The sequence below is a fragment of the Chlamydotis macqueenii genome, chromosome Z (genome assembly GCF_036417535.1).
Source record: "Chlamydotis macqueenii isolate bChlMac1 chromosome Z, bChlMac1.mat, whole genome shotgun sequence".
In the NCBI taxonomy this organism is placed as follows: domain Eukaryota; kingdom Metazoa; phylum Chordata; class Aves; order Otidiformes; family Otididae; genus Chlamydotis; species Chlamydotis macqueenii.
In genome coordinates this window covers 23,613,309-23,625,724 of record NC_141593.1, presented here as the reverse complement: position 1 = coordinate 23,625,724, position 12,416 = coordinate 23,613,309, and the positions used below count along the sequence as shown (strand labels likewise).

Below are 12,416 nucleotides of genomic sequence, written 5' to 3'. Positions count from 1 at the left end.
TCCACTGAGATGATCATCAATTATATGGTAAACAGTGACAGTTTTTAAAAACTGGTATCTTTAGCCGATGTTAACTGCTGTTTTTCCAACAATCTTTGACTCTGAGAAACAACACTCAACTAATACTAGTCATAATTTTGCTATCCTAAAGAACAGATCTCTCAGCAATTCGTTCACAACAGAAAAAACAAGGAACGCGTATCTTCCCTGTTTATTGTGAGACACACGGAATTTGTCTCCAACATATTTCTGTACCAAAATAAGGTTTTCTCACTTGGCACCACCAACTTTAGCAACCCCTCCTTGCAATGCTTCTAACCAGTTTTCTTTCACTGCCCTCCTTACTGGCTTTGAACTTCCATTTTGCTTCCTTGTAGGTCTTCATACAGAAATGATCACATCTCTTTACCACTTCTCATCCCATCAAACAAGTCCACCTCACCGTCTTCCTCATCTCCAAATCACTAATTTTGACGTGCCTTCTACATGTGAAAATGCTTTTTATTTTTGTGGGCCTAGCACTTATCATTCCTTTCATTACCAGCTTAAAACCCACAAACCCCTTATTCAACATTAAGAACTTGACAGGTAACAGTCAGTTTTGAGAGCTTTCACATTTAACCCTCAGAAATAAACACTCTGAAATAAATCAGTAGCACAACTTCTGCACATTGACCACAAATACCTCAGAGCAGAAGCCATGGTTCCACCAGCATCAGTGGAAGTATAAGAACTTATATATGGAGTGAGCAGAATGAACCGCGCTGAATAAACATGCATTTCATCACTATCACCATCAACTGATGTTCAAACAATCTGCAATTCCATCCAGACTGCCACAGGTGCATGCTAAGTTTCAAAAAGAATCACTGGTCCACATCACAAGATGAGAATTGGATTATTTCATTTGTATCAAGGAAATGAATTAGACTCCTAGAAAGGTAAACAAATTAATTTTATATTCATAAGTAACAAATCAATTTGAATCATCCCACTGAGCACTGCAGGAACTATAAAGCCTCTTTAATTCACTTCGAGCATGCCATTACCATGCCAGCAAGTCCCTCCCTTCTGATAACTTACAGCCTAGTAAACACTATTGAATTTCGGAAGCAGTGGTTCCATCTATACTGAGCTGTAACTGGAAGTGACAGATCTCCGTTTCTCTGATTGTTCACACCACAGATATGCCAAAAATGTTCTGAGGCTTCTCCTAAGGCAGGACACCCAAATACTATTCCTGAAAGGCCTCCAGAGCACTTTGCTCATCAGATCACTGAAGGCATTCCTCGGACAGCTCTAAATACTGTTTCCCTCACAACATGCCTTGCAGTGTCAGGCAATTTCTCACTGTAATGGCGAGATTCACAACAAGTACACAGGGTACAACTCGTTTTTAAAGGTACCAGTATGACAACACACTGTGTATGGAGCAAACAGTAGGCCCTGCTCAGCCTACTACAGAGGCCAGCATGGGAATAGGTACATAGGTCTGCTCAGTAAATGTCAGCCAAGGGACTGTGCCAAGTGCTATGCTGTGAGGATGGGCCCCCGCGGCTGGAGAGGAACAGCTGCACCTGGACTAGGCTGTCTCAATGAAGAGCAGCTCATAGGGAAGACAACTGTGCTGGAAACACAATGGCTGCATCAGTACTACCCTTGGGTATTGCTATTCAAATAATGTAAAGAAACATTTTTTCATTGACGCCTCATGCACTTGCTTTAACTGTACTGGTGGCGGCTGGTAAAGACAAAGTATGGTGTGTTAGTTGTACTGGAACTAAATTATGAACCACTTTGCAAAGCATACTTCAAAATATAGCTTATACTTCAGAAAGGCACCTGCAATGACTGTAGTTCTAACCCCAGAACAGCAGGTAGGAATCAGGGCTCTACCCAGATGGAAGTTATTTTACTTGTTGGGAGTGTAATTACAAGAAAAAAATCAGATCTCAGGAAACTGCTCAGCATTTTGATAAACTGAGCAACACAATGCACACCATACAGTTTGTGCAGAAGTGCTGGCTCAGATGCCTACGTGACAGAAAAGACTGGAATTTTCTTACCTATTTCACATGGAACTGGAATTGCCTACATTAGAGGCCTATACTTAATAGTTCAATAAAAATATTCAAGAAATAATTGGGTGCTACTACAGTTAGGAAGTGTCTAATCAAAGAAGAGGAACCAGTGCTTATTAAGAACTAGTTAGTTATTTCGGTATGACCCTTCTTTACGAACAGAAACTATTTTCCTTAAATGATTCCTGAATCAATTGGCAGGGTTCAATGCATTCAAAACCTGTACACTAACCAAGAACTAGGAAAGCCTCCCTCACCCTCTCTTTTGCATAAATATCAAATAGATATTAAATGTAAGAAGCCAAGCCCAAGTGTTTCTGTATCCATGAAATGAACAGCAGCAAGAAACAAGCAGGTTTATTAGCTACTTACAGAACGCCTGCATTGCAAAGTCAGTTTTAAAGGAAGTTGTACTTAAAAACATTTCACTCATGTATGCCAGATGTGGTATAGTCTTCCCAAACAGGAGCACTTAGGCACTCACATGTTTAGTTCCAAAAGAGGCTTAACTGCAGCATCAAATACAAGTCCGTGTAGCAGACTGCCATTTCCCACTCTTTAACAGATTTTGTGCTTAGAAACAGAATACATACTATGATACACAACTGCTTAACCTAGTAAATGAATGCCAGGAGTAGGTATTACTAATAGCATACTAAACTGCAAAAAATCTCAGTGTTTACAAGCAAATGAAGAGGAACAGTTCCTCAGGAAGAGGAATAGCACACATATAAAGACATGATAATTTAGTGCAAAATTTTGTACCTGTTCGTTGAAGTTTAAAATACCAGTTTTAATCATTACTTAATTGGCTCTGTGTGAAGTTTGATTATGACCACTAATTTCCCAAACCTCTGGCACACAAGCATATTAAGCATAATGGTATCTGAAACCAGAATCCTTCTTTTTTTTAATGGCCTTCATTAAAGTGTCAGGTGACATAAGCAGATCACCATGACTGTCAAGTTTCAATGAAGGAGGTCAACTGCTATTGTGCCACTCTGGTTAGAGATATTTCTATGGAATACAAGCTTCTCATAGAAAAATACTAGCTGCATTTTTCAAATGTGAAAGTCTAAAATTTCACTTTGTGATGATAACTAGCAGTGCTAACCATAAACTGTGTGTTATCATCAAGTTCTTAATAGCAGCACACATTCATGCCCTTCACTGCAAAACTGCTATTCATATGAGGCAGCGTTCAATGATCTGCTTTTCCAAAAATTAGTTAACCTACTCACAGTTTGAAATCATCATTCCATTCCTCCCAACATTTCCCCTCTACAAAGAGGAAGCTAGCAGGACTTGTACAGGGTGAAGACAAAAATCTGCATCTTAGTAACCAGGTAAATTCCACCCATACTCTTCCTGAGGGACTTCTGAAAATTATTGTCATATGCAAGCTGCAGGATCATCAAGCGAGCAATTTTTAGGGTCTAAATACACTCATTAAGATTTGTCCAGAGCCATGCAGGACATCAAATCAAACCTTTGTTCCAGGTTCCCACTAAATAAATAGCATTTTCCAAGGCTGTAGAACAGTTTTGATGGTTGGATTTTGTAAAACCACTTTGAACTTGAACATGGTGTTGACAGTTGATATTCTTCCTTGACAGAATCTTCCTGACAGGTTGTTCAACTATTCTTTTCCAAATGATTCCAGGAACACATGCAACATCCTACACATGTTGCTCTAAGTGACAACAAAGTCATCTAAATCAGCAAAGTCTTGAGCTTTACAAAAGCAATAGCCAGTGGCAGAAGTAGCAAGACAACAAGACAAGCAAGAATGTGGAACAGAAGGTAACCTTTGCAAAATCTAGACTTGAGTCCTATCTGAAAGGCTGAATTAGTGCAAGTGATTTGAGGATTACCATGTCCATCTCGAGTGCTCAAGAACAACAGTATTCTTTAAATCTAGGACTTAAGGTTGCTACTAAGGGGCAGAAGAGAGGGACTCTAAGTATATTTTCATGCTAAGTAAAATTGTTCTTTGTAAGAACAACCGGGGAAGTAGCAGATTGTCATTCTGGAGCTAAGTTCTTAGACAAAGGAAAACATTCTCAAATCCTGCTAACAGTAAAAGTAAATTGCAGACATTATAGAAAACACCCCTATAATGACTTTAATCCATCCCAGTACCTGAACTATTCTAGCTTTTGTTCCAACCTGATTTTTTAAAAAATATTATTAATGTGGACAAAAAGGAAGGATTTTTTTTTTAAAAAATATGTATCTTGTAAGAGACATATAGCTAGTGCAAAAGGACAGGTGTTCCAGTTTCAAAGTCAGTTGGCCAAATAGCTGCTTCAGACCTCAGTCACTACACGCAACGATTTGACAGCAGAGCTACACAGCATACACTATTCCATATGCTTATTTCTGTTGGCATGGAAAACCCTTCATACTCTGACACGGCCGTGCACTCCACAGTAAGTCACGTGTTGGAGAAAACGCTAATTTCTCCAGTATCACACAATACATTATTTTAGATTTTTGTACAGACAAGCCAGGGCTAGCAGACTATTGGAAATGAACAAGCACAAGAATTAGGAATTGTGAGAATACATGCCGAAGATTATTTATTTCACCAACACTTCACTGTAAAGTGTTGACCAGTTAAAGCTCATTCTTCATTTTTCAAAGCTCAAGGAAGATCTCATTATATGTCCTGTTACAAGAAAAGCTTCAAGATTAACTACGGATTCAAGACTATAGCATACTATTTACAGAATAAGCCATTAAAAAACATTTAAAAAAACTAAATTCTAAGCCCCAGTAATATTACCTATTATATTTTTTGCTATGAAAAACACTACTGAAAGGGTAAAAATGTCATTTCTCAATACACTGAGACTCACTCTAGTGTACAGTCTCAAAATACCTTTCCAGACTTGAGCTTCAAAACTGAGGAGCAAACTCAGATGGGTATAGCTCTGAGTCTAGATCTTTTTAAATGTTTCCTGCCAGACACTGCTGTAGCAAAGGCAGGTCTATCCCACCTGTAATGACACTTCCCTTGTGCCAACCCGTGTATTTGTACAGCCACGTAGTCAGCTAGGTTACAGTACTGATGTGACTCAGCGTACAAATGCAGATGACAGGAAAAAGCAGCCCCTGACTTCTGTTGTTACCCCTTTTTTGGTGGTAAGCTCAGTGAAAAGTTAATGATCAAGATACAACCACAAAGTCGAACAAAACAGAGCCTGTCATTAGCAGGTATATGGAGGAAGAAGAAAAACCTGAGAGGAACTACATATTTCAAGTTGTTCCCTCTTAATTCAAGTAAAAGCCACTAGTCAAAATGAGTGATGTGATGCTTAAGTTAGCTAACTTGGTATCTGCAGCTAAGAGGAAAAAATAAAACCAAACCAAAAAAAGACTACTAGATACTGGAAATGTCAATATAGGCTTGTATCTGGCAATCCAACATCATCTATTGCATGTTTAAATGGTGTCTCCCTAGACTAATTTTTTTCAATGATGACTGGCATTCACCACTTCTTGCCACCCGAGAAGCAGGTCTGAATGCAGTGTGTTGCCAGAAGCATATCTGTGATGCGGAAAATCAATACAGTATTCAAACACTGTTCCATTACTTTGCAGAATGGAGCAGACAACATTATCACCACTACCAGGGCTCTGTGTAGATACAACAGAGCCCAACACTGCATGGTGGAAGGCCCAGGTGGAACAAAACCACAGCTCCCTCTAGCCGCCTCTCCCCTCCAATCTCCCTGTTCTGAACACAATATTAATCTTGGTGGATCTTACACAGCCCAGCCTTGGAAAAAATAAAAAATAAAATACTTGCAACAGAACGGGGAAAATAAATCCATTATAAAAATTAGATATGAAAGTGGATTTTTCAAAGTGCAATGCTTCCACACCCATTGCACCTCACCTTTAAGACAGAATGTATCTGAAAAAGCTTTGCAAGTAGAACAGCACAAAATCCTGAACTAGAAAGTATGCTCTTGCAATTTTTTTTACTGAAGGCATTCACCTACATGGGGCTTTTAAGTACACATTTCAATTCAACATACTATCTTAAAAAAAAAAAAAGATGGACTGAGTACTCCCATTTTTGTTTTTACTTGACGTAACACAGAATACTTTATCCCTTTGTTCATTGTTACAGTTTCTTCTTACTAAGACTGTAACCACACACATGGGGAAGCCTGAGATTTTTCTCAAGCGCAGGAATGTCTCAGATAGAAAGGGCACATTGTTAAAACACAAGCACACTTAATTTCTGTGTGCATATTTATACACATATAATGATGTGAGTTCCATTCCAGACCTGGTCTCTGCCTCATTGGCTGACACCACACTTGCTCCATTGCTAAGGGCGTCTTAAACTATAACTTCTGGATGAGAAGAGACATCAGCTCTTGGTCATTACTTTAGGCCTCAACAGCCTCAGAATTAAAGATATCTAAAGGAGCAGAAGAACTAAGTTTCCAGTCTGTATGCAGTGTTTGCATTGTTTAGATGGTCACTGATCTGGAATACACTGGAAAACCATAGGCTCAGCTAAAATGATGTCCCAGACATCTGTATTAACGAGAAGTTGCTAGTAAATTAGCGTTACATCATGAGACATTGCTCCTCTCTTTGTACTACACTAACACATAGATTTGGAAAGCTGTGATTTAAACAGTAATCAGCTAACAGCTTTAAATCAAACTACAGTCTTAAGAGACAATCACAAAGAACAAATGTTTTCCAACAAAATTCCTGTAAAAGTTATATCTGAATTCTACTTATGACATTTACCAACTAGCAGGCAGAAACACTAATGTCAATTAGGTGCCATTGCCTTCTCCGATTAGAAGTGCTGGTCTGTTACAGTATTTCAAGCTACTACAATCTCTATGGCTTTAAGATTGCAAACGTCCTCAAGTATTGGCTTGACATCTGGTTATGAGTCCTGCAAAGATAATGGGGATTGTGGTACAGCAAGCACTGCTTGGGAGAGAGAAATCACAAGCACACACACACAAAGCATCTGATGTTTGGCTTGAGACACTGAGAGTAAAAATAACCTCAACACGATGAAAAGGAAGGACTGAAATATTTATTTTCACTAGGACTCTACCCAAACAGCTGGTCTACATAGCTACATAGTCTTTATAATGCATGGAAATACTGAAATAGATCCATTGCAAACTTAAAGGAATTACAAATACCTTCACTAGATCAGCACAGAAATCACGCCCTATGGCATTCAGGACACTTATTTGTGTGTTCTCAGGCCAGAAAAACTGGTTTAGATTTCTCATTCTTGTTTCATGGTCACAAAACTACTGTGACTGAAGATAATTGAAGCATGGTAGAGGTCTCCACACATTGCTGCCTGACAAAGTAGTTCATTAACCATTTCAAGCTGATTTACATATAGTCCATCTGTCTAAGTATTTATACCTTACTATTATTTTCAGATAATCAAGTTTTGTGGGGGTTATCTATGGTAAGTGATGTCGATTCGTTTTTGTTACACTCTCCATGCTGCTACAGAAGACAGCACAAACTACTCTGCTGCCATTGCTTTCACACAATAAGCATCTCGTTTTACCTCTGAGACAGCAAGATGGCCAGGAATTGCAGGAACACTGAACTACCAACAAAAAGCTGTACCTTCTGCTCTATTACATGCAACATTTCTGTGTCAGAGGAGCACAGCTGACGGAACTGTTGCTAAGATGAAGCTTTGGGAAAGCTATCATTAAGCCTTCTGAGAGGGAGAAAGAGAGGTTAAAGAACTTGAGTCAGGTCAAATTTAACCATCAACAATGCTTCTGGCTCCTAAGAGCTTTACAGTGTTCACGTCTTGTTACTCAGCTAGAAAAAGGAGTGAAAAGTTTAAGCATAAGACTGTGGTTTGGAAACACCTAAGAAACAATTCAACTGGCTGCAAACCAAAACAAATTTCCACAGCAAGATTTGTCTATTCCATATCTTCAAACAGTATAGACTTTTACATACTTGTATATTTTAAAGCTTCAAATGCGCTTTGTAGACATTATTACATCCTACAGTTTAGAATTTGCATGATTTGTCAATTCCCCTACAATTATAGTATCCTCTCTTCAAAATGGGACCCTGCATCCTGAGTGCTTTAAAGAAATGCATTTGACTAACGTCAAAATCCTAAAAAAAAGTGTAAGAGCTAGAAGTGGATCAACCAGCAACAGACATTTTCCTGACTGCCAAAAATTAAAATCCAATACTTATTTCTAGGCAACTACAATGCTAATAAGTACATCCCAAAATACTCATCTTCCACAATATTCTCCAGCCAACTCAAGAACCCTAGTATTCTAATTCTGCCATCTCAAACTGACACATATCATAACCACCTTTATGAAGATAACATACTAAATATAGTCCAACAAAAGCAAAGAGAAGCTGAAGTCTTTATAAAGACACCTTGATTAACATGACATGACAGAGACAAGCACATCTTACAGAAGGTTTTACTGTCCAATTCCTTGTCATTCAGCAAGAGTGAAGTGAAAAGCCAGTAAGATAAATTTGGATACCTGTCCACAGCACAAAAGGGCATAAAGGAAAGTAGTTATGGAGAGACTACCCGTTAATAAACGAGGAATTAATCCAAGAGATTAAGTTTAACAGGACACCAATTCCTCACTCCTACCAGAATTCACGGATGTGCAGCTTCCATACTGTGTCTAGGATGAAATGTATTCATTTCAGCCTAAGCAATGACTGCATCTCAGTCCACAAATATAAAACATCTAACTCCCCTGTCCCCAGGTAAAAGTAAAAGCACTACCAATGACACGAAAAATATGGTGACAGTTTGCAGGTTTAACACAGAATTTGCCTGGACCATGTATACGATAATCTAGGCTACCAATACACATCCTGAGTCTGTTTACCTAAGATCTACTTCTTGAGGATTTTTAATGTAATCAAACCTCTGCTCAAAGATAACTGGTTGCACAATACTGACAAATTCTGTATTTCTCAATACTGGGAATACAAGAGACACACGTTATGAACTAAGGCAGAACATACTGAGGTCATCTTATTTACACAAAACTCCATGTTTTCCTATTAAAGAATGCTATATTCTGTTTGGTCAACCCAATAGAAGGACCTGCATACATAGATGGTTATATCACCCAGCGGTGACTATTGACAAGAATTTGTCTTTATGCAAGACGGATGAGGAACTAGGAGAGAAGAGACAGACTGGCAGATAGAGAAGCAAGAGTGGACATCCTATGTGCCTGGCCTGTACAATCTCCAGAGCTTGATTCATTTACCTTCTCCTGTAAGATGAGGGACACTCAGAGACGCATGGGATAAAACACTAAGAAGAGTGTCTCCTGAACTACTGCACCCTACAGACCATTCTCTAGTTTCAAGTTTCTGAAAACAAATATTTAATAACAGCACTGGTCCAGAGACCAGTCACCCACAGCTTGGTATCCACCACACACAGAGCACACGATTCAATGCATCGAGCAGGCTGAACCACACTGGCAGAACAGTGAATTCTTCAGTATAATAACTAAGACTAAGAAAGCTCCTGCTGCTTTGGCAAGCCAATTCGTCTCCCTCTTCTCAAGTTTTCTGTATTCTGACCATTGGAATTGGTAAACTCTCCACCAGACAGGTATTACAAGCTCACTGTACAAACTTACACAGGACAGCAGTACCCATTAAATACTGGCTATAGTACACAGACCCTCGTGTAGCCAGGTGCATGGATTATCAACCACTTTGCCACTTCCTTCTAGAGTACTCAATTTTAAGACCTTAGTAGAGTATCAGAAGACCGTTTTTAGAGCCGCAGTGTTGTACACCGGAGACTAGAAAACCTTGGTCTAGAAATACTCTGAAATCCACAGCATTTAGATGCTAATACAAAATAGCTACTGAATCAAGACCTCTGCTCTGAGCACTAGGAAATGTCTGATACTGAACCATAGATCCAGAGAGCTGGTGCTGGCCCTGGCTTGGATGTGCTCGCTCAGGTTGAGAGAGTAGGGAACTTATCAGTAACACATAACCTGCATTTCTGTTTTTGTCCATCTTGTTAGAAGATGGTCTGCAAAAGAACTCTATATTGCAACACCTCAATATGTCCTACCTAAAGAGTCTTCAAAATCTTTTCCAGCAAGTGTTGTCTTCTTGATCTCAATGAACTAAAATACTATTCAAGTCCCCACACCAACAACTTCAACATTTAGGATTACTTCCTCGACAGATCTGGATTTGTACTGGTCATTAAGAAGCTACGACTCTAGTAGCTTCAGCAATACTGGAGTTGATGAAATGAGGGAATCTTCTTTTTTTTTTTTTTGTTTAAGTCAGGTTTTTGTTTTTGGAAAAGCTCAATACAATTCTGGAGAAAGAATGTTTACTTCTCTTCAATGGTTCTCTGTATTTGTAATGTGACACACATAAATGACATATCTACAAACACAATACAGGTTTTAAATAAATGAGAAGCCTTAACAGTTTTAAGAATATATCCCCAAAACATTGTAGTATCATTTAGCCTTTTGGCAGGTTTTTGAAACACATGAGTCTCTTCTCGAATATGTAGATAGCTGCAAGCTCAGGTTTATTCTGTTTGGGAGGGGTTTTTTTTGTTTTGTTTTGTTTGTTTGTTTTTTCTCTCCAATGGAAGCAAAGACAACAGGAAAATAAAAGCTAGCCTAAGAAGTCATTCCTTCCTACATCTGGTGCAGTGAACCTCAGTCACTAGAACAAGGATGTAGCTGTTATCATCCCACATGAAAGGAAGTTAATAAATAGGAGAATTCCAAGTATCCTTAATTGCTTCAGGAAAGAGACACTTTAACTTCCATATTACTCTAGGAGCTTAACATTTGAATCCGTGAATGATCAAAATGCGAAGGACATGCTTTGTAACTTTTATACTCTGAACTGTGTCCTGAAATCTCAGAAAACCAGCATTGTGTTAATGCATGAAAAGTCTGCGCTCCCCCCGCCCCCCTTCATACCAGGTTTCTGTCGCTTTTTAACATGGACGAGTTTCCATTCCATTCAGGGGCTATCAGAGAAACCCAGTAGCAAGGTTTACTTCTTCACCTCACTACACAAATGATGAAGGATACAAATGTGGCAAGTTTTCACAGATATCTATGTTGCTTTTTTATCTACTAATTTAGAAGTGATTGCATGCATTTTAGACATTTTATTCCTTCTTGTGTCCTTAAAAGCTCGAGTGGATGCCTCAATTTACTAAGGGGACCTGCTGTAAAGCAGATTTCTTTACAGCCTTCTTGACTTTACTGGGAAATTCACACGTTGTTTGATATCCTTTGAAGACTCCAGCAGAGTTAAAACGAGCCTTCGCTGCTCTGAAGTTTCACCTCGCCACACTGGGCTCAAAGCGGTCTTTTTCAGGACTGACCATCCCTTAACGACCCAGGGAGGGTCCTGACGGAGGGGATCTGTCAGCCAAGGCGGCTCTCCCAGCCACCCGATGCGGCCACGGCGGAGGCAAACGCCCCGCACGGCGCACACCGCCTCGCCTCTCCCGGACTGATGCACAGCACCCATCGCCCGGCAGCAGCATTCCTGCTCCCCGCGCACCCCCGACAGCAAAGCCACTCGCCTGCGGGCGCATTCGGCAGCGCCCGCCCCAACGAGCGGCCACAGCTCGCCAGGGTGGCCGCTCCCGCCTCTCGTCCCCCCTCACGCCCCCCTACCCGCCCCGGCACCACCCGGCCGCCCCCGCAAGATCCTTACCCCATGGCGGCCGGCGGCGCCGGGCGCCGGCGGTGCCGCGCAGGCCGCGTCCCCGGGGCGCTCCTCGCCGCGCCGGCAGCTCTGCAGCCCCGTGGCGGCGGGCCGCTGCGCTGGGCTGGCCGCGCCGCGCAGGCCCGGGGGGGGCCGCGCCGCCGGCTGGCAGCTGCCGGGCCGAGCGGGGCCGTCCGCGCCCTAGGGAGCGCCCCCCGCGGGCCGCGCTCCCATGGCCGCCGGCCCCGCCAGGCGCCCGCAGGCAGTGGCTCCGGCCCCGGGGGGAGGGAACGGCTCCGGGAGCAGATGCGTCCCCTCTTACGGGTGGGCTGGCGGGTAGGCGCTCGCCTTCTCCGCGAGGCGGCTGGCGGCGGTTGCGGCGCTTCTCGCCGGGACGTGAGCGGCCGCCGAGGGCTCTGCGCGCCTCAGAGGCGGAGCGGGATGGGGCAGGCGATGCGCGCAGGGCTCCACGCCGCCGCTCCCCCTAACACCCCCGCCGGCAGCGCGGCGGGCACCGACGCATTTTCCCAAGAAGGCAGAGCAAGCCGCGGCACCGGCGCTGGCATCGGGCTCCCGGCGTGCGGAGGC

General features: G+C 41.8%; 1 protein-coding gene across 1 annotated transcript in view; it reads right to left on the bottom strand.

The window, feature by feature from the left end:
• HOMER1 (homer scaffold protein 1) overlaps positions 1 to 11,905 on the bottom strand; it is an 88,590-nt gene extending 76,685 nt beyond the window's left edge. The window contains exon 1 of the mRNA XM_086770271.1: positions 11,838 to 11,905. Coding sequence (XP_086626397.1) covers positions 11,838 to 11,842 — 5 coding nt within the window. The 5' untranslated portion in view covers positions 11,843 to 11,905. The remainder of the gene's footprint in view (positions 1 to 11,837) is intronic.
• Positions 11,906 to 12,416: the final 511 nt, after the last annotated feature.